We start from the raw sequence: 22736 nt of genomic DNA, 5'->3' as shown, positions 1-22736 counted from the left end.
TATTACAGTTTAATGAATGAAATACCTACCAGAGATTTGGAAACTGAAGAGCTAGCAAGCAAACGACTGAAAAACTTGGCAGAATCCTGATCAAATATCACACCAGCGGAATAAAGTTAGGCTTGTTTTTTTAACCCCAAAAGAACACTAGAAAGATGAATAGGAGTGTCCCTTGGATCCCAGATCATATTTTCCTTCTTCACTTACACTGAGAGAGAAGTTGAGTTGATATATCAGTGTTTCTTAACTGATTTGCCTAAAGAGCATTCCATGTGCAATTCAGGTATGTGCCTACTGTACATCTGTGTACAGGGCATGGGTAGAAACAGGATACAAACTGTTTGCAAGGATTTATATCAAGAGAAATTTCTCCAATTCCAACACGATACTACAGCTGAAAACATCTGAACCTATTTCTACTAATTTTGATGTGGGACTCTGTCAAATTGGTTCACTACTCATGTAGACCAAAGTTAGGTACAACTCAATTCAGAGACTGGCCTCCCATCAGTATTGCAAAGCTAATAATCCAACAGTTTTACTTTCAGGTCTTAAGATCAATTTGCTGGCTCTTATTTTAACTGCAAAGGAACAAAGTCTGATTTGAAAATCAATGACAGGCCACAAATGTGAAACATCACAATTCACACCTGCATATTCAAAGACAATAAAGTTTCAAAGATGGAGGTTGCCCCACCTACTATCAGCAGCCAGAAACATCATAGCCAGACACTGGAGGGACCTGTCAGGAATAAACATGGAACACTGGTACCAAATAGTATGGGAAACAGCCTTACAAGAAAAGTTAACCAATACACTGAAACTGACACGGGGACAAATAGAAGAGGATGCCTTCACTCTGGTATGGCTCCCCTTTATCACATACACAGCCCAACAAGACAACAACATGAACCCACTGACAGCATACGATTCAAAATGGCTAACTTAAGCAAACAACTCCCCCCCCAAACAAATCCCACTGCAGTCAATCAAAGACAATCAACCACACCCTAGGCCACGCCAACCTCTCTCACCACCAAGGAAACATAAGAAGAAAATAGAAAGAGAAGCTACCCAAGTGATGCTGACACAAAACCCCCACACATACACTAAGTAAATGAACATAAGCTTTACCACCCCACCCCCTCTCCCGTTACCCCCTCTTTTCTTCCCAACCCTAAACTGCATATAACACCTATGTCTCACGACAAATGCAACTGATCTGCAGAAAACGCAACCTGAAGAAAGAGACAATGCACGTGCTTTTGTAAACGAGGAAAATCTTTAATAAACATTATTTTGAAAAAGAAAAAGATGGAGGTTGCACTGGGATGGAAAGAACACATAAAATGGTGCACATCATTTTAGGCAGCTCTGCACAGCTGCCACAATATCTTGCAAAATGCTGTCTCTATTCTCCTTTGTAATCTAGAATCAGAAAGAATAAAAAAGATTAGTTAACGTTGCTGGCCATTTATTGTGACCAGTGTTAGAAACTGAGATATGAAAGCTAGGAGCTAAATGGCACCTTAAACCTAGGTTATGGGCACATCAGGGGAATGTCTAGGTGCGCTTTTTTATAGCAAGAATACAAAGCTGAAAATTAATGAACTGCAGCTAAAATATTATGTTCATTTTCCACATTGTCTAGTCCTTTCCCTGCCCACCCCCCTAATATTCTTAAGAGGGTCTCTTCTCCAGTCTTCAGAGAGTAGCTGGAAGTGGAGAGGCAGAAAAAGGTCCTCCTTTCCTTCCACTCTGCAGTTTTAATCTGAAATCTTAGGTGCAGCACAGCGCCCAGAGTTAAGAAACTGCTCACGCTAACTGAAATTCCCTGTCGCAAAAGGCACATAGAACAGGCATAGGCAAACTCGGACCTCCAGATGTTTTGGGACTACAACTCCCATCATCCCTAGCTAACAGGACCAGTGGTCAGGGATGATGGGAATTGTAGTCCCAAAACACCTGGAGGGCCGAGTTTTCCTATGCCTGGCATAGAACAATGGGAGTTTCGAACACTGATTGTGACAGTTGTCAATATGGAAGGCTGAGGAAGTGGGTAATTTCTTCACTGTAATTCCACCATGGGAGAAATTTTCTTTCTGGCCCCAAGGTATCCACCTCCAAATTACCCAATTTGTATGTTAACTGCTTCACAGCAATCAGGTTCAATAGACTGCATGTGCTGCTGCAGATGTGAAAATATGCAACCAGGTGCAGTGGGTGCTGATGGCATATTACCAAACTAGCAAAGAGATGCAAGAGGTGTAAATTATGAATGAGTGAACTATATATGCCATGTTTGCAGAGAGAAAAAAGGGCCCTGGAAAGGATAGGAGGCGCAACGATCCTCCTTCCAGAGGGCTGAAAGCTTTTATAGGCAAAACACTACGAGCATCCCAAGCATGCCTTACCTAAATTAGCAAGAGCTATATTGGACAATTTAAAGTGGGAGGAAACCAAAGACGTTTGGGCAAAGATCAACTTGCAGAATCAATCTGGGGATGGAGCTGCTGATGAGCTTGGGGGGGGGAGTGGAACTATAAATCCATATTCTTAGAAGATTCTATCAAACTAAATTGACACAAATGAATCAAGAACATCTTGGGCATTTGCCTGCATTGATTTTGTGTCTGCTACTTCTGGTTTCGTGAGGTGCAATCTAAAGAGGCCTTGACATGTTGATACCAGGTGCCAGAAACAAACATGAGGAAGAGCTATTATGCAGGCAGATGAATTAAAAGGTCTTCCGACACAAACAAGCAACAAGAGAGCAATGTGGTGGAAAGCGGTAGACTTCGTGGACGCTTCTCATGCTGTTGTTGGTCCCGAGGAATCTGAAATGTTTTCCTTCCTCTAGTGGCAAGCAAAAGAAAGAAAGAAAGTGTGTTGCATTTGTTTTAAGGTCTTCCCTTAAAATATCTAATGGACTGAGCGGCTTTCAAAAGAACTCAAGTTAATTGACCAGGTTGGGCCCCTTGTGCACCCATGAACAGAGGTCTCTGTAGCCAGCCGCTTTCATTAGCTGAACACCATAGCTAAGGTTTACATACAACTATAACCGAGTGCATGAGGACACACCATCCTATTGGCAGAGGACATGCTTAGCCCACAGAAGATCCCAAGATCAATCCCCACCATCTCTAGTGACAAAGATGGAACTATGAGCCCCTCACAAGCAGGAAACCTATTGCCCCAAAGGACATGCAATCCTGTCCAGAACACAAACCAAATGGTGGTAAGAGCTGATTGCGAAAACTGGGCCAGACATCACAATGGGCAAAAGATGAAAACTTGCTTAGTGGATCTTCAGCCTACTTACATTGAAGACCTTCACCTCCTTTCTACTTCTGATCTCCTCCACAAGCCCCAAGGGCTTTCCTTTAGGCACTGGGATCGTTCCAAGAATCACAGTTCCTGATCCAATCAGAATTTGACGGGCAGCTTGAATAAAGGACTGGCTGAAGAGCTCCATTTTACCGATCTCGTCAATTATGCAGACCTTTTTCACTGTGCTACTGCCAAGATCAGGCTATAAGGAAAATATAGGTATCTGAATGAAGCCACCAGTAAGAAAATTTAGTAGATTAAGTCAGTATGTCAATCATTCATTCAATTTATTACTGTCAATAGACCAGTAATAAAATTAAAACATACACAGTAGATCAGAATCTTAGAGCAAAACAGATTCAGAAGTGCGACATAATAACCTCTGCTTGGCCCCTGGAGATAGTCCTTCCAGATTCAGATGGCGAGTTGTTCTCTTGTTTTCACTGCTGATAGAAATTTAGTCACTATCAGGGATGTCCTCAGGATTTTATCTTCCATTGAATATTAAACGTTAAACTGATCTGACCTCCCTGGTAATTTGGTCAGTAAAGGGCCAACTGTATGCTTCCAAAGAGAGCCAGTGTGGTATAGTGGTTAAGTCTTGCAATCTGGGGAACCGGCTTCGCGTCTCCGCTCCTCCACATGCAGCTGCTGGGTGACCTTGGGCCAGTCACACTTCTCTGAAGTCTCTCAGCCCCACTCACCTCACAGAGTGTTTGTTGTGGGGGAGGAAGGGAAAGGAGAATGTTAGCCACTTTGAGACTCCTGAAGGGGAGTGAAAGGCGGGATATCAAGTCCAAACTCTTCTTCTTCAAATTCCAGCATAAAAATTACAGAACAAAGGGATGTGTTCTATAGATTCTACCTCATGTGTGTTACAGGGGCAGACCCTTGGGGCTTTTACTTCTGAGAAAAAAAGTTGTGTATCTGCAATGCATCGTTATAACAGGGCAATTCTTTGAGTGCTTCCTTGGAAGTAAGTAATACTGAGTTCAAAGGGCCTTACTCCCAGGTTAAATGTGTACTGGACTGCAGCTTAAGATTCAAGTCATATAACAAAGATCCCAGCAGCTTTGCTCAGATGACCTATTTCTTTAACAAACTATAGTTTTACATTACTTCGCCATGCCTTTTTGTTCCTGTTTGTCCTTCTTCATCTGCCTGCCCATTTGGTGCTCCTCATCCTCACCCCCCCCCCACAAAATCATTTTTAAAATTATTGTTATGTTGGTCTGACTACATATATGGTCCTGCACCTACTGAAATAACAGTTGACAGAAGCTAGCTAAAGTGGTGTTATTTCACCCTCTGGAGTTCATTGTTCTGTCCAAGCCACTTATTACCCTGCTGCTAAATACTCTATGATGCTTTTTAAAAGAAAAGGAAAATGACAGGAAATGCCTTTGTACTCTCCTAAAATGAGGCATATCTGTATTAAACGCTTTGTGTTTGGATAAGCTCTGTGGGATAAATGAGTTATGGTAGAGCATATAGTTTGTCAGCATCGTTCCTGGAGAATTTTCAGGACACTAAGTGCAGTGTTTCCCAACCGCTGTTCCGCGGCACACTAGTGTGCCGTGGAACTTTGCCTTGTGTTCCGTGGAGGCGGGCGAGGCGGGCGGTGAGAGGCGGGGCGGCGGCGGCGAGCACACGCGGGGCGGCGAGCGAGCTCCCACAGCCCATCGCCGCTCGCTACTGGGCCTGCGCATCCGCTCGCTACTGGGCCTGCCCCAGGAGGTGGGGTTGCGGGCATCACGCCCTTCCCCACGTGAGGGGGGAATCCCATCCGCCCCCACGTGAGCGGGGAATCCCATCTGAGCCCCCGCGAGAGCAGGGGAATCCCATCCAGCCATCTCAGCCCCCGCGAGAGCAGGGGAATCCCATCCGGCCACGCCTCCTGGCCAGCCAATCGGCTGGCTGGAGGGGGCGTGGCTTGCCCTTTTTAGGGCCGGAGCGGAGGGGGCTCGCCCTCTCTTCTCCGGCTAGCCCCATCGCCGCTCGCTACTGGGTCTGCGCCTGCTCGACGAGCACACGCGGGGCGGCGAGCGAGCGAGCTCCCCCATCCGAAGGCACCAAGCAGGGGCCCTTGGCCGTGCCGGTGCCCACCGTGCCCGCCTCCGCCCAGGAGGGCGGCAAGCAGCCACCGCCACCACCACCCCCGCCGCTGCCCGGCAACCGCGCCGCCGCCCCCGGCTCCCCGCGGCGGGTGATCGTTCAGGCTTCGACGGGCGAGCTGCTCCGCTGCCTGGGGGACTTCGTGTGCCGCCGCTGCTACCACATCCCATCGCCGCTCAGCCTGCGCGTGCGTCACGGGGCGGGGCTTTAATGGTGGTGTGCCGCGAGATTTTTTTTTCAGTAAACAGGTGTGCCGTTGCCCAAAAAGGTTTGGGAAACACTGACTAAGTGTTTTCTAATTTGTTTAGTGATCACATCGCTGATTTATCTTGGAATTGCATTTACCAATCCTAAATGGTGCTGAATAAGAGCAGTTATCTAGTCACCCACACAGTTGCAAATTTATCCAGTGGCGTTTTAGCTTCCCAATAGTCCTGTAAGCCATGTGTTGAGAATCATTTGCTCCTTTTTGCAACTGAACAGGAATCTGAACCTGTAAACCAAATATGAGAACTGGGAGGAAGGGGGTTCCAGACGCTGTGTGTCCACTCTTACACTGCACACCAGAACTCTGGGTAACACACCAACGTCCATGGAGTGCAAGAGGATGGGGTGGGGAGAGACAGACAGACAGACATGTAGGAAGCTGTGGGTGCAGAGGGACAGGAGGATGGTGGGAGCTGGGAAAACTCATAAATGGAGCTGATAATGGAAGGGGGTGCTTGATCTAAGCTCTACCAAGATAGAAGAGTACAAGACATTTCACTATAAACTCCTCATCATGTATTATCCATTTATTCATATTGTTCTCCAGAAATTCCAAAATATTACTCACATTTCTCAACAAAGGAAGAGTCAACTGTTCAAATGACATTAGATCCACTACATACTGGCCAACGCGGTATTCACGCCTTGCTGTGGAAGGACCAGAGCTGAAGAAAGGAAGAAAACACCCAACACAGTGAACAATAAAGCATTCTAGAACCCTGTTCCTTTGCAGATAACCCTCAGACCATGTGAAGCATGTCAACATTTTCACATGCCCTTGCAGTGCCCCTCTTTAATCCCATTAGAATGTCCTCCCACCTTTCTTAGATGCCCCAGATGGTTGCTAATACTGCAATCCTGGTGGGATATATGCACAATATCACAATGAAACACATCAACTGGAACCAGAAAGTGGCAGCTACTAAGAACAGAATTCTACAAAATCTGGTAACTGCCCCTGGGTGATATAAAGAAGGCGTGGGATTGGCTCAACACCCATATAATTGTTCAAGAAACTTGCTGTAAATTTTAACTGGGAGAACAGTTGCTCATCATTTGCACTGCACATCATTCTGGTGGGCCCTGACTATCCCTGTGCCTGTTGCCTCTCATTTATTGCATGCCCTGATACTTTGCTTGGTTTTTGTAACAAGAGTTTTTTGCCATTTGGCAGCAACAAGTCAACACTAAAGATCAGCACAGCGACTTCACAATCTTATTCACCACTTCAATGGTTCATCTGATTCCAGCTACCCTTGAATGAGCAGCACAGTTGCTTCAAAGGGCAGTTGTGCATTCTACAAAGGCATTCCCAGATTAGGTGTCAGAATGTGAATTTTAAACGTCATACCCAACTCTAGACAAAATTCCTCTTCTTCCACTCAGAGTGACAACATCAAATCCTATTCTCCTGCCACCTTCTCTCACTTCTTCTGTATAAAATCCATCAATAGGGATACCGGATGATTTTAAAACTTCAGTGGCTTTCTGGATCAGTGTTGTTTTTCCAATTCCTATAACAAGAAGAGTGCTTTTTAAGCTTTGTTTTCAGTATCATGGATGTGCAACAAAACAAATACACATATGTATTTCTGGACTCCTTGGCTCCTTCCTCCTAACTGAAGCACACATTGTCCTTGCAATGGATGTTTCATCCAAATTGGCCTCCAGTTGTGGCAGCCTGCACTGCAAGTTATGCTGAGAAGAATTCACCATGCACACCGGAGTCATCATTATTGTAAGTCTTTGTGCCCCTTATCATGGCAAAAATATGAGATGGAAACATGAAGACATGACACAATGGGTCTAGTCTACCGGGCACATGATCCTACACACTGTGATCAGATTGTTCCCCATTTGTTTCAGGGGGAGAATGGTCAAGGCTGTGCCGTTTGCATTTTGGAGCTCCCAGGCAAGTAACACATTAGGTCATTGCATATATATCCATTGTCTTTTTTTGGATACATTCCCAAGTGTCAGTTTTTAAGAGAGAGGGACAGTCTAAAAAAATGGAAGAGCATCTGCTTAGGTATTTTGTAGCCCTCTCTATTACAAATATCCCCAGTGACAAATATCCCCAGAAGTGATAAATGAGGGCCATCATCTCAATTTCTGCATCTTCTAGAATGCTACACGATAAAAGAGTTTTGCTTATTAATGTAACATCCACCCACCCCAAGCTCTATTGCCGTCATCTTGTATAATCATATTAACATCCACTGATAAATGACTGTTTCCTTGGCTCATAATTTAAATTTTCAGGAATCCAATTTACTCCAATAAAAGAGGAGGACAGTGATAATTGTATATTATTTAGATCTGATGTACTAAATCATTTTTTAATAATTAAGTCACACAAACTAAATGTTAATGGGAAGAACGGGTGCTTGCACTTTAACTGATGGGCAGATAGGGTTTCAAAAACCTGCAAGGATCAAAAAATGTGGCATGAGTTATAAGGAAAGGAAAAGAAATTAACCTTAATAATGCTAGCAATATGCGAGATCTGTAAAATATTTAAATGTGTTTTGTCAGATAAATCCAATTCCATATTTCTTCCAGAAATTACAAACAACTGTGTGTTTTCATGGTGTAACAGAATAGATATTGCAGCACAATACTATGCATACCTATTCAGAAGTAGACCACACTCTGTGTGCACAGTGCTGCAGTCTTGAGTGGAAAACGTTTAAATGCTAAGGTTTGATATTATCATTATTGTACAGTGGTACCTCAGTTTACGAACTGAATCCATCCTGGAAGTCCATGTTAAACCAAAGCCGTTCTTAAACCAAGGCATACTTTCTCTAATGAGGCCTCCCACCGCCAGTGCCCTTCCACCATTCATAGACCGAGGTAAAGTTCGCTAACCGGAACACTACTTCTGGTTTTGCAGAGTTCGTATACTGAATAGTTCATAAACAGGGCTTGAACCAAGGTACCACTATATTATTTACAGAGAAAAGGACATACCTATTTGCAACCTACAATACAGTGGTACCTCGGGTTACATATGCTTCAGGTTACATACGCTTCAGGTTACAGACTCCACTAACCCAGAAATAGTGCTTCAGGTTAAGAACTTTGCTTCAGGATGAGAACAGAAATCGTGCTCCGGCAGTGCAGCAGCAACAGGAGGCCCCATTAGTTAAAGTGGTGCTTCAGGTTAAGAACAGTTTCAGGTTAAGAACAGACCTCCAGAACGAATTAAATACTTAACCCGAGGTACCACTGTACTAAGACAACAGAAGCCTGGTTTAATTCAAACACTATGCTGTGGGAGGGTGTCTTTCTGGAATAGTTTTCAATAGACATATTTGGATCTGGAACAAAAGAGATAATGGGGCTCAGAAGCAATGTGGAAAGCGGAGGCGGAATTCCAAATATCTGAAGTAATCAGGCCATTTTCTTAGCCGCAGGTGTCTAGTAAAGATGATAAAATGAGTTATGTACTGTTATATAGATAAATATTACCAGAGAGAAGCGTCTCTCACAAACAGTGCAAATGACTTCCTTTATTTAGTACTGGCATTTAAAGCAGAACAGGCTTACAACCAATCCTAACCATGCCTTCTACACGGGGGCTAAATTATGTCAGGCTGCAATTCTGCACCTGCTTCCCTGGGAGTAAACTTCGCTGAATGCAGTAGCACTCACTTCTGAATAAGGATGCATAGTATTGCACTGCAAGGCTGTAATTCTTTATGTAGTTACAGTGGTACCTCGGGTTAAGTACTTAATTCATTCGGGAGGTCCATTCTTAACCTGAAACTGTTCTTAACCTGAAGCACCACTTTAGCTAATGGGGCCTCCTGCTGCTGCCACGCCGCCAGAGCACAATTTCTGTTCTCATCCTGAAGCAAAGTTCTTAACTCAAGGTACTATTTCTGGGTTAGCGGAGTCTGTAACCTGAAGCGTATGTAACCTGAAGCGTATGTAACCAGAGGTACCACTGTACTTCAGAATAACCCCACTGAACTCAACAAGGTTTATTTCAGAGTGTAAATAATTGCAGGTTTATAGTCCAAGCAGGGCAGAGAACCTGAAGCCTGGAGACCAAGCATCTCCTTGAGTGTGCAGCATTGATCTCTCATAATGCCTCTGGCTTCCAGGACAGAGAGGGATGCACAAACGCCAGTGCAGACTTTAGCCTGGTGTGCAAAACTGAAATCTGCATTCATTGCTCTGTCCACTTTTGCCCCGGGCATGTACCCCGCCCCCCCCCCCAAAGAAAGGTCGTTCAGATGGGAGTGAAGCCTTCTGGCTGAAAAGGGTTCCCCGCCCCAGCTACACACTATTACCACTCAGATTTTATTTTATTGTAAATTTCACCAGGTTCAATGGGGCTTCTTGTCAAGTTAAGTGGGTGCACCTAGGATTGCAGCCTGCGCACTTAAACGCAAACCTTTCCAGTTTAAAAAGGTTTCGGGCTAGAAACCACACAGTGCAGGCGACTCAAAACACGCCAGGGAAGTGCGAGGGGGATCGTGGGAATGGGCGGGGGAGCGTGAGGCCCTAAGCACGTTTACTCGGAAGTAAGTTCGCCCCTGGCAGGCAGGAAGGAGCCGAGGCACGGCTCCGCTTTCTGCCCGGGAGGAGGCGGCGGAAGAGAAGGCCTGGTTTCAGCCGAGCTCTGCCTCCGCCTTCCCTTCCTGGAGCCTCGCAGCACCGGCCGCTGCCCAGGCAGGGCCTCCCGCCTTCCTTCCTCTCCGCTCCCGCCGGGTTGGGTTACCTGGCGGTCCCGTCAGGAAAACGTGCTTGGCCATGGCAGGGGCCTCCGTCCGGGTAGCGGCGGGGAAGCGGCCTGCCGTAGCGGGAGCCCTCGCCCTCCCTCCCTCCCTCCCTCCAGCCGCGCGCTCTCGGCAGCGGGTTAAAGAGCCCGCGGTGCTCGGCTGCCAGCCTCTCTCTCTCGCCTTTCTCCGTCTCTGCTGCTTCCAAGTCCGGCAGCTCCGTTGCCCGCTTTGCGATGGACAGTTGCTCTTTCTTTTTCGTAGGCTTGGGCTGCGACGACCCCACGTTCACTTACTCGGGAGTAAGTTCCACCGAACACAGTGGGACCTGCTTCTGAGGAAGCATGCATCGCTTAAAGCGAGTCCCCTCCTGGCCTCTTAAAGTCTATCAACATTATTATGGCTTAATTTTATTCACTTATTTATGGCACTTATTTCTCGCTCATATCATGAACCCCTCTGTCAAAGTTGTCATGGGCGCTGTAACTCCGCAGCGGTTTGACTTTACACGGAAGATGCACGCTTCCATTGTCTCCTGAGACAAGTGGATGGCGACCAGTATTATGTTTTTCTCCAAGAAGCTCAAGGCAGCCTACACGGCTCTTCCCCTCCTCCGTTAATCCGCACAACAACCCTGTGAGGTAGGTTAGGCTGAGAGGCAGTGACCCAGTGAGCGATGTGTCCAAGTTGGGATCTGAGCCCAGGTTTCCTATTCAGACACTAACCACTATATAACACTGGGTCTTTCATGGATTACAATCCACTTCATAAAGTGTTAGCCTGAGAAATGGGCTTGCATGTATATGCATCTGATTAAGCGGACTGTAACCCACGAAAGCTTGTAACATAATAAATTTAAGGGACAACGTGGCTCTGGTGTTTTCTCTGCAAGGGAGATAACATGCATGAGAACAACCTATGGTACACACACACATCCCCACCATAGCTGTCAACCTTCCCTTTTTTTGCAGGAAATTCCCTTATTCCAGCACCGTTTCCCACTGCTTCTCGCTGCTATCCCGGATTGTTAGATATCCCGTAGACAGGTGAGGCTGCTGTTCCCTTATTTTCAAATCTGAAAGTTGACAGCTATGATCCCCACTTTCCTCTCTGGTGAACAGGTTTTTGCCTTGTTTCAAAATCCTGTGTACTCAGGGTTGAGAGATAGACAAACGGAACGGGTGTACATGATGGGAAGCAAAGCCTCATCACGTTCAATTTTGTTTGGAAACTTGCCTGCCTCTCCCACAAGTAAGCAGCTGCTAGGCTGTGGAGAAGTACTAAGCTGTGAGAATTACCATTTTTTAGGTGGTCGCTCCTAAATGGCCCCAGAAATCTGTCATGCTCTCTTCAAATTCTATTAACTTATTATTTCCTAATGTTCATATCCTGTCTTTCCTCCATCATGGGCCCCATGGTGGGGTACACATTCCCAGGTAGTCACTCATCCACACACTGACCAGTTTAAGACCTGATCAGCTTCAACAAGACGGTAGCCTCGTGCCTTCAGACCATACCCGGAGAGAGTGGTATTAACCACATTATTTGCATGCAGCTTGTCTGTCCCATACACTGGTGCTCTGTGGAACATAACAGGAACCCCAGTTCAAATTCTCCCCCTCCTGTTCTGTTTGTATGGCTACTGGGATGCATTCAGCATTTCAAATTAAAAGAAAATCAATTTATGATTCTGAGTCAAAATGGCAGTAAAACAATGGAAACCACATGGGAAATCAGTGGTACAATTGAAGACTGAGCAAGATATAAGGGAAAGATGAAGGACAGGAAGACTGACCTGGGAGCAAAGTCAGTTGTTAACAGATTACCAAACAGAGCAATAACCCCTTCCCATACAATGAATAGCCTTGCACCCTGAGCCAGGGACACTGGGACATGCAGTTATCTATGGCCAGAAGAGTGGGTCTTTATTGCCTTTGCAAAGTTTTAAAATAAAAATTGCATTTTAAAAATAAAAATTGCAGCAGCAAATTGGGGTTTGAATGCTGGAAGCATGTGATTTCCACACAACAGAAGCAATTTCTTCAGTAAAAGATTGTGTGGATCCTACACTACAAAGTGCCTAATAATATCTGATTCATTGGTTTGATTAATTGAATTAAAACTTGTAATCAAATAAAAAGGTGCCACCAATTAATCAGGCAACAGATTTATATTATAATTATTGATAATATATAACAACTGCAGATGGGAAACATCATCTCAAAAGAAGCATTTTGCTTTCTGTGTTGTATAACTGGAAGAGGTTATTCTTCTAAAATTATGACTGATTGACACAAGTCCATAATCTAGAAACAAAGACAGTATACATGCTGCTTGTTCTGTTTTTACTCATGTGTATGGATTTAATCGACTTAAACCCATACAGTTAATTGACTAACATTGTTTAAATGAGGTGGCAGTCATTGCACAAAAGCCTTACCTGTAAAGCCTCTTGATGGTTCCTCATACCTTCTGCCCACACCAGGAAATGTTTGCTTTTAAAACAAACTTCTAAAATACAACTTTCCCTGGGCTCAATTCTACTTGCTTGAATTTTTCTTTAAAATTTAAAATTTAAAAAAATCACCTAATAATCTCACATGGGGGATTTGCTGTGGTGAACCCTGTGGCAGGCATACTTTGCATATGCTCAGAGACATCTCTTTTCCAGCCATCTCAAAGGGGAGGAAAGGGTCTATTAATAAGGTATTAGAAGCAAAATTAGCTACCAAAAAGGCTTTATGTTCCCAACATTCGAAAGCTCCCATTCAAATTAATCAGAGGGAAGAACAGAACTTCACTCCCCTCCAGACACACTTATCAGATAGTGTAAATCAAATAACTCTGGACTAGCAAACCTGGGGCTCATGTTGATAGAACAGATTACAAAGCTTGAGAACAGGACCATCAATCAGCAGATAGACATTTCAGCTCCATATTTTGCTGAAATTTCAGCTTCTAATTTGCCAAAGGGGAATGATGAAAGCTCTGTACTTCAGGGCAACACAACACATTCTAATTGGAGTGGGGGCCTTGGTGGAAATCTACTGTAATTTAGGGAAGGGTATAGATTTGAAATGCAGCGTAGGCTTTTTTCTTCTGCAGGGTAGAATTTGGATTCCGGAGTTCATCCCAGCAAATTATCAAGCAAGGGGAAGTGTATCTCCTACAAGCACACTGTAAAGCCTGAATGAATTTCTAGAGCTTCTGGTTGAATGGGGAAAATCAATTAGCAGCAAGTTTCCAAATCAATGGCTGAGAAAAGAGGTCATTTAACCAACTGCTATTCGCTAGGGGAGGAACTGGAAGGAGAGAATGAGAACAATATTAGGCTGTGACCTGTGCCCTTGCTTGGATTCAGTAGTTTACACTGAAAGAATTGTGATCTTATAAAGCAAAGCCCAGCTTGGGGCTCTAATTCTGTGCTTGAGGGCACCATTTCAGCTTCCAGGAGTGGGAAAATAAGATTTCATTAGGGCAGGGCAAGATTTGCAGAAAGGTCACGGTTTGGGTATTTTCAAAATTAAATTGCAAAAAATTGTATATTTGAAGGGGATTTGTTCTGGCTCTTTATTATTATGAAGTATAATATTATGTTATTATTAAGTATACTATTATGAACTATAGCAATCCTAGCAACAGTGGTCTTTTTTATTTTTTAAGGAGCTTGTGCTTTTGATATGCAAACCTTGGTGTATGTAATTTTTTCTAGCAGTGTTGAACCAATGAATGCATATAGGTTGCTTCAAAGGAATAATGTCTGAAATATGGAAGGGGTGGTGGTGGATTACACGCCCTACTGTCTTCTTTTTTGGTTCTCCAATTAATTTCCTTTGATTTATCTGAAGAATGTTGCATTGCAATATATTCCCCTATCTCTTAACTTGGCGCGCCTACAGACTGCTAGCATTTGACCAAAACGATTCAAGAGCATACATCTGAAGGCAGCCCTGTTTAGGGAAGTTTTTAATGTTTGATGTTTTATCGTGTTTTTAATACTCTGTTGGGAGCCATCCAGAGTGGCTGGGGAAACCTATATAATAAATTGTTGTTGTTGTTAGAAAATGTAGGTTTGCACAAATAACGTGGATTAAAGCACTCTGTCACTCTAGCGCAAGAAATGTACTTTTAAAAAGAAACAGACCTTTTGTGGTTAGGGAAGAAATGGGGAATGATGAACAGGAAGATACAAAAATACCCCACAAGCAAATGTGGGTGAGTGCTCAATAAAAACCAGAGATAATCTAATTTAAGGTTACCAGATTTTTTTTCAATGAATCCGGGGACACTTTTCAACTTCCTACTAAATAGATGGATTTTGTCAGGGAACTGATTTGTAAATCCGGGAACTATCCCTGGGAAACTATCCCTGTTTGTTTGTTTATGAAATTTCTATACTGCTTTTCAACTGAGGACCATAGGGTGGTTTACAATAGAAACACACAAAAGTACATAACATATTAATAAACTAAAACAATACCCCCCCCCCAGATTAAAGGCCATAAGGTAAAGGTAAAGGTACCCCTGCCCGTACGGGCCAGTCTTGCCAGACTCTAGGGTTGTGCGCTCATCTCACTATAGGCCGGGAGCCAGCGCTGTCCGCAGACACTTCTGGGTCACGTGGCCAGCATGACAAGCTGCATCTGGCGAGCCAGCGCAGCACACGGAACGCCGTTTACCTTCCCGCTGGTAAGCAGTCCCTATTTATCTACTTGCACCCAGAGGTGCTTTCGAACTGCTAGGTTGGCAGGCGCTGGGACCGAATGACGGGAGCTTAAAGGCCATAGATTATTTAATTAGCCCAAAACCTGGGAGAAGAGGAATGCATACTCACTTCTTCAGAGGGAGTGTAACCCTATCAAGAGTAGCTGACCTCCCATACTACTAGCAGTGCTTCAGTCTTATCTGGATTGAGCTTCAGTTTGTTGGCTGTCATCCAGTCCATAACCAAGGCAAGGCAACGGTCCAGCACATCCACTGCCACACCTGTAGACGTAAAGGAGAAGTAGAGCTGTGTGTCATCAACATACTGCTGACAACATGCTGCAAAGCTCCAGATACCATCATTCAGTGGTTTCATGTGGATGTTAAATAGCATAGGGGATAATATCGAACACTGAGGAACCCCAGTCTACATGAAGCAGAAGAGCACTTCTCAAGCACTACCCTCAAGCATCCCAGTAGGACTGGAACCACTGCAAAGTGGTGCCACCCACCCCTAACTCAGACAGCCGCTCCAGAAGGATACCATGGTCAATGGTATTGGAAGCTGCTGAGAGGTCAGGGAGAATTAACAGAGACACATTCCTCCTATCTCTCTCCCAACAGAGGTCATCATACAGGGTGGCTCAAGCAGTTTCTATGCCAAGACTGGGCCTAAATCCCGACTGAACTGGATCTAGAAAATCCATTTCCTCCAAGAGCACCTGGATCTGGTCCGTGACCACCCGTGGAGCATTTTATGCATTGTAGGTCATTTACTGAAATGCCAGCATGCCTTGATATAATTGTTTCACTTGCTATATTTAAATAATATAGGCTTGCTTTTGTTCTATCCAACAAAGATTTGTTTTATTGTCAAAAGTTATAGGGCAAACAGGAATGTTACTCTGAATGTAGAATTTTGTCTCAGTCAGCCAGTTATGTCACATTGTAAGATTTATGCAAAATTTGTGCCTGGTTCCAGATGGCAATATGAATTTGTCATGTTTCCTAAAAGCATTGTGAGGGATTTTTAAAAGTGTAATTAAACATTAACATCCAGTACATTTCTCTGTTTTAAATGTCCCCTCCCCCCACAGTGCCATCCTCATTCCTTCAAATATATTCCCAGGGTCACTGATTCAAATAATACTCCAAGGGGAAAATATGCTACATACACCCTACACGCTGATTTTGCCTCAGATGATTGCATCTTAGGAAGAGGGGCATAGAGAGAGGGAAAGGAGGGAGAGGCTGGGTGGGAACAATAGCTTTTGCCAAGACGATGCACCATCAAACAGTCCAGAAACCAAACAGGAGCATATTTCCATCTCCCAAATGGTGGTGGAAGCACTGGAGAGCCAAATGCACCCACTGCTTAATTATTTTTGGGGCTTTCTACAGGGTCCCAAGACACTCAAACTAGGTGTCACCCTCCCCAAGATGTACGTCAGACCAGCTTCTGAAACATGCCTGCCTTGTCACTGGGTCTGACATTGCTGTGAGAAAGTCAGGGACACCTGGTGTTTTGTGATGACTCCCCAAGACATGGCCAGAGCCGTACAGTCTCCTCTTTCTGGGGTAGTCTGGCACTGTGTAGCCAAGAACACCATCATGGGCGCATCCTTATGACATAAAAAATGGCCTCAGGATGTGCTTGGCAATGTCTGTTGCCAGCAAGTAGTCATTACCTACAGAGGAAGTGTGCACAGCCAGGCAACTGTAAATTCTTAGCCTGATTTACACTTGCTTTGCGCACGGACTCTTCAGGGTCATTCTTTATTGGCCTATATATAAAACCCAGAATGACAAATTCAGCATAAACAACAGAGAGTCTTGTGGTACCTTAAAGACTAAGAAATCTACTGTGGCAGAAGCTGTTGTGGACTGCAGTCCATTTTCTCAGACGCAACAGACTAATAGGGCTATCCTTCTGGAAATCAATTCAGCATGGTTGTCACTGATAACTAACTCATTCCTAATAGGTCCCCAGGCAATTGGCCACAAAAAGACTAGATCAAAGAAGCATGCAATGGAAATACAAATGTTTCAGCTACACTCTTTCTCAAGAAAGGCATGCGGTCCCTAGGGTTAGAATGATATTTAAGCATCCTCACGCCCAGTGACCGTGGATACTAAAAGTGCACTGGGGGGACTGCAGTTGACTCCGACATGAAGGGCAGCCGTACATCAAATCCCAGGCACTGTTTAGGCCATTTGCAAAACAGCAGCACTAAATATGACAATACAATATGTTTTGTCCCTTTGGGTTATTTATTTCTCCCTGTCATTTTTATTTCTTGGACACCTCTAATAGCTAGATTTTTATAGCGCAAACGAGAACATACCATACATAGAACCATATATGAAAACTCAACGTCTTTGCGCAGGTGCTCAAAACAAAAGTTGGAATTCCTGCAGCTGTAAAAGCAGCATCAGCAGGCCCAGTTGGATAGACCAGCATAGATGCCACCCATTTTAAAGCCAGGAGGGAATATAGGTTGACTGGATCTACGAGCTCCTTTGGGAGGAAGAGCAAGATATAAATTCAACAAATGACATCATCATCAACACAGTTTGATAGCTGATGTGCATGTGACTTGCAGCAGTGGCAGTTGGTGCCCATTGAGACTGGAAGGGCAGAAAGCCTGGAGACCAGCAGCAGGTGGTGGAGCCAGAGCCAATGACAGAGTCAACGAATTTTAGTTTTGCCCACATCCTCTTCCCTGATGAATTCTAGAAGGGCAGCAATGAGAGCAGATGCACACCAGACATGTAAAGCACATCCAGCGCACAGCACAAGGTACTTCCCACCACATGGAGCTACAATTCCCAGCATCCTTAACAAACTACAGTTCACATAATTGGGGGGGGGGAGTCATGTGCTTCAAATATGCACTGGATGTGCTTTAAATGTACAGTGTGGATCTGCCCAGTGACAAAGGAGGAGGAGAGTGATGCGCAGTATCATCTCATGGACTGGTTGTGAGAAGGCAAGAAGGGGCTGGTTGAGGGCAAATTGAGACAGGAGGGGCAGTGACCCTAACAGATCAGCCTCCACTGACCTGAAGAGCTTTCCCCCCCTCCCATCACCCCATCTATTTGGCTGCCCCCTTTTCCCTCCTGGCTCCGCCTATGAGTATGAAATTCAGCTGAGGGGTGCATGGTACCCACCCCTGCCTTGAATATGTGCTGCTAGTTACAGTTGAGATTACGCTGAAAATCCAAAGCACCTGAAAAAAAAATATTTGTTGATGTGATTTTATATATCATAACTCTAGAAATATTTTTTTTCTGACACTCTCTCTGAAACCAAGAGACCTATGCCTTTGCTAGGCATTCCTAATATATAGGTACATTTAATGGTTTGGAACAAAAAAACCACTTTCTTGAGACCAATCCCCACTGTACACAGAGGAATTAATTTCCAAGTAAACCTTGTGTATAACCAGTGTTCCACCCTAAATACTCCTGATAAATAAATCACATAAGGTTTCAAATGAGGGAGAGTAGTCCTTGCTTCTGCTTCTAAATGATGCCCCTGTTTGCTACTCACCCCGATAAAACTACTATTTATGGTCAAAACCAAAGCAGTGCATCTTCCTTGCAAAAGAAGAGGTGTTTGTGTTAGAAAACTGCAGATTTTTATAGGCTTAATTGTGCCTTCCAGCAAACCGGGAGGCATGGGGGACTTTGTTACAGTGTGTTAAAGTCAAGCAGACTTCTTCTTCTTTTTTTTACCTCTGACGAGTCTCATAAAAAAGAGATAAGCCTTATATGAGCATAGCAGCTGATTTCTCAAGCTGAAAAGCTCATTGTGATGTACTCTCCTTCCCAAAAAGGGGATGAGAGCCAAACTCCACAACTTAGAGCACCTTTAATAGAAATTAGCAGTCACTTAGTCTTAAATAGCTTCAATTTTGAAGGCAGACCCATCTCCTGCCTCACCTTTTATAGAAGTGTAACAAGAAGATAGCTGGAAGCTGCAATTGTTTCTTCTTTGTGCTGAGGAGCATCAATATGGCAATGTATGACATTTGGTCGCACCGTGCAGACTTTACATTGCTATCCTATGGGGCCTAATTTATGCCAGTTTGCTAGTTTAGGCACCCACGGGTGGTGAAAAGTACTTCAGCACAGAATATACTGGAATGAATGGACCTAGATTTGCCCATATTCACTCCATACTTTTAAAGTACAATGATACCACTTTAAGCAGCCATGGCTTCCCCCCCAAAATCTGGGAGCTGTAGTATGCAAAGGGTGCTGAGAGTTCTTAGATGACTCCTATTCCTCTCACAGAACTACAATTCCCAGAGTTCCTTGTGGAGAGGGTTTTATTTTTAAATCACTCTGGGGACTGTAGCTCCAGGAAGGGACAACTCTCAGCACACTTCCCAAGATCCTTTGGCAGAAGATAAAATATGATACTACTTCAAATGTGTGAGTGTGGTCTTCTTTTGCTGTACATCAAAAGTCTAAATACAAAAAAACCCCATCACATTAAAACATAAAAATAATGTGACATTAAAACAGCCGCAGGTAAAGAAATACGGAGTACCACATATTAAAATGCAGTTTGGTGTTTGTGTTTTGAGCCTTAAGAGTCTGTTAAAACATCAGCAGAGTCAGGGCTATATGTATCTCCCTAGGGAAAGGATTCCACAGCAGGGCCACCACTGAAAAGGCCCTACATCTCATGCTCATCAATACATCTTAATGACAGATCCACATGCAGGGTCTATGGGGGTAATCTCAAGGCCTGGGCAGGTCCACAACATCTGATGGATAGGAATGGGAGAGCCATGTACAAACTTTTGGGGTTCTCAAAGGTTTGTGTCAATTCACTCCTAATAAGCGGGGGGGGGGGGGCTGGGCATACTCTGTGCCACTGTTCTCCTGAGAAGCTCCAGTTCATTTTAATGGGTTTTGTGCCAGAGAGCAGCCACATGATTAGACCCATTGCTATTTACTAATTAACTAATGCATATTTACATTGTTGCCTTTGATCAACTGCTTTAAACTTAATCTAAAGCAGCATACTTTTTCCTGCCTTTGATGAGCTTAAAAAAAGGTAAAGGTAAAGGACCCCTGACAGTTAAGTCCAGTAGTGAACGACTCTGGAGTTGCAGCGCTCATCTCACTTTACAGGCCAAGGGAGCCGGCGTTTGTCCGCAGAGAGTTTTTCCGGGCCATGTGGCCAGCATGACTAAGCCACTTCTGGCAAAACCGGAGCAGTGCACGGAAACAACATTTACCTTCCTGCCGGAGTGGTACCTATTTATCTACTTGCACTTTGACATGCTTTCGAACTGCTAGGTTGGCAGGAGCTGGGACCAAGCAATGGGAGCTCACCCGTCATGGGGAAGCCCTAGGCTCAGTGGTTTACACCACAGCACCACCCGCGTGAGCTTAAGCCACTACAAACTTTCTTTCAAGCTGTGTGTAAACATCAACAAATCAGCAACATTGTGAGGACAAATTAGGGCAAGTTCATTGTATGTAAATCAGTTCAGCTAACTTTACAATGTGACATTGTAATTAACTCCACTGGTAAAATAACATCTCATTTGTATTTAAGAGATCCCACTTAACTCCAAAAGGTCTCTCATAACAACATTCTTAAACAATAGCCATATTCTCTGGAAATGCGCAATTGGAAATTAACATCTGTTACAATGTAGTGGCAAGCTATGTGCCTAATAGTAGTCAGTGGCCCAGCGGATGTCTTTATTAAGATGTCATTTTGAAAGAACAACACTGAACAATTTAACTTCTGGCAAGCATACCAATTAATTAAACAGGCTCTCTTTTAATTATGCTTGTGCAACCAAGATTGCGCCTTTGCCACATAATAGAAGACTAACTATTCAGCTCACTGCAGATATATAGGGAGATGAAAAGACTGATGAGCTACTCGATTATTCCTCTCTGAATTGGTGTAGAGCACCCAAATAGAAAACTCCCTTTTTAGAAGCATATTTTTAGAAGTGGTTCTAAATTATGACAATTTGGTGATTAGAAATGCCGCATTTGAGTGTGTGAAGAGCACCTGGGGAGTATAATGGAGTCAGGTTTGGATCATAGGCATCAATCTGGAAAGATTCAGGAGCTGGCAACTAGAAGCCAGGATCCAAGATCTATCAGGGATCAGAGGGCAAAGCAGAGAACACCACTGGAGATGCTGCCTTATACTGAATCAGACTATTGGTTCATTTTGCTCAGTATTGTCTACACTGACTGGCAGCCGCTCTCCAGTGCTGAGAACTGAACTTAGGACCTTCTGCATGTACAGCACATGGCCTACCACTGAGCTATGGTCCTTTCCTATTCCTGACAGTGAAGGACCAGGATCAGAAATACAAGATGCACTCGAGCTCAGGTAGGTTTGTTGCTCATGCAATGGTGAGCTTCAGGAGAAGTCCTTATGTATGACTTCCTGCCCTGGAGGGGCCAACGGTCAGCTTGCAGGGAAGGATGGATCTGGTCCAGAAGGTTCTTCACTGAGGTTGCAGTCACGTGGGGCAACGGGCAGCATTCTTGACAAATTACTAGCTTAGAAGTTATGGAAGCTGTGCCTTAAGAATGAAAGAACATAGAAAGAGCGTGCTGGAGCAGGCCAATAGCCCATTCAGTCCAGCCTCCCGTGCTCACGAGCAGGACCTGAGCACAAGAGCCCTCTTCCCTGCTGTGTTTTCCGGTAACTAGTATGCAGAAGCAGTGCAGCCTCCAACTGTAGAGGCAGAGCCTAGCCGTCATGGCTAGTACCCATTGATAGCCTTCTCCTCCATGAATTTGTCTCATCTTTTTTTGAAGCCATCTTGGTGGGTGGCCATCACTGCCGCTTGTGGGAGCGAATTCCGTCGTTTAGCTATGCGCTGCGTGAAGAAGCACTTCTATGAATCTTCCAACGTTCAGCCTTTAAAGCTATGACTACAGCTGGATGGGAAGGACGTCCTCAGTGGGCCAGTGCCACTGTCTGAGAGCGGAGGAGGTTCACACTCATGCCAAAAGGACGGGTGAGGTAGCAGATGGAGCAAGGAGAGGCTCCGTCAACACTTTGCAAGTGCACAGCTCCCAGTTGGCTGGCTGGCTGCATGGGTGTTGATCACCCGTATCAGCAGACCATGGTGGATGCAGCTGTCCACTCAAAAGCCACCTGGCTGCATGGTGCCAAGATAATTACCTTCTTCCTTTGGCGGCTGCCTTCTCTTGTTTCCTTTTGGTAAGCATGGGGTCTCCCTCCCCCTTGCCTTCCATGTAGGCATCTTTAAAGGCAAAAACACCCACAGACTTGAAGATCTGGCAACCCTATTTGGAGCCCGCCATGTACCATGCATAATTCATCCCTTTCCCCCCAGGCAGCATGTATTAGAAAGTCTGCATTTGGTTTTTATTTTTGGTTTGATGAATGGGATTAATAATTGCATAATGGTATGAACGTAAAACATTATCTTCTTTTCCTTACAGCTCTTCCAGCATCTCAAGACAGGCAGCGCATTAGATATTTAAGCGGAATTGCTCAGAGGGTATGAGTCATCCAGTTACTTTTTTTGTTTTGCTTTGGTTTTTTCCAGCGTGGACATAGAAAGA

General features: G+C 44.5%; 1 protein-coding gene and 1 long non-coding RNA gene across 2 annotated transcripts; one reads left to right on the top strand and one right to left on the bottom strand.

Annotated features, from left to right (window-relative positions):
• Nucleotides 1-1263: 1263 nt before the first annotated feature.
• Nucleotides 1264-10875, bottom strand: NTPCR (nucleoside-triphosphatase, cancer-related). The gene is given in 8 exon segments (XM_083496961.1): nt 1264-1428; nt 3323-3532; nt 6281-6377; nt 7064-7226; nt 10445-10560; nt 10562-10601; nt 10604-10622; nt 10625-10875. Coding segments are annotated over 8 exon segments (882 nt in total). The 5' UTR covers nt 10793-10875; the 3' UTR covers nt 1264-1359.
• LOC310704071 lies at nt 7237-9932 on the top strand. The gene is made up of 2 exons (XR_014524551.1): nt 7237-8709; nt 8954-9932. It is a non-coding gene; the product is annotated as an uncharacterized lncRNA (long non-coding RNA).
• Nucleotides 10876-22736: the final 11861 nt, after the last annotated feature.

Source organism: Podarcis liolepis (assembly GCF_965112155.1).
Source record: "Podarcis liolepis genome assembly, chromosome: 3".
Classification (NCBI taxonomy): Eukaryota; Metazoa; Chordata; class Lepidosauria; order Squamata; family Lacertidae; genus Podarcis; species Podarcis liolepis.
This window is presented reverse-complemented; position numbering and strand designations above follow the sequence as displayed.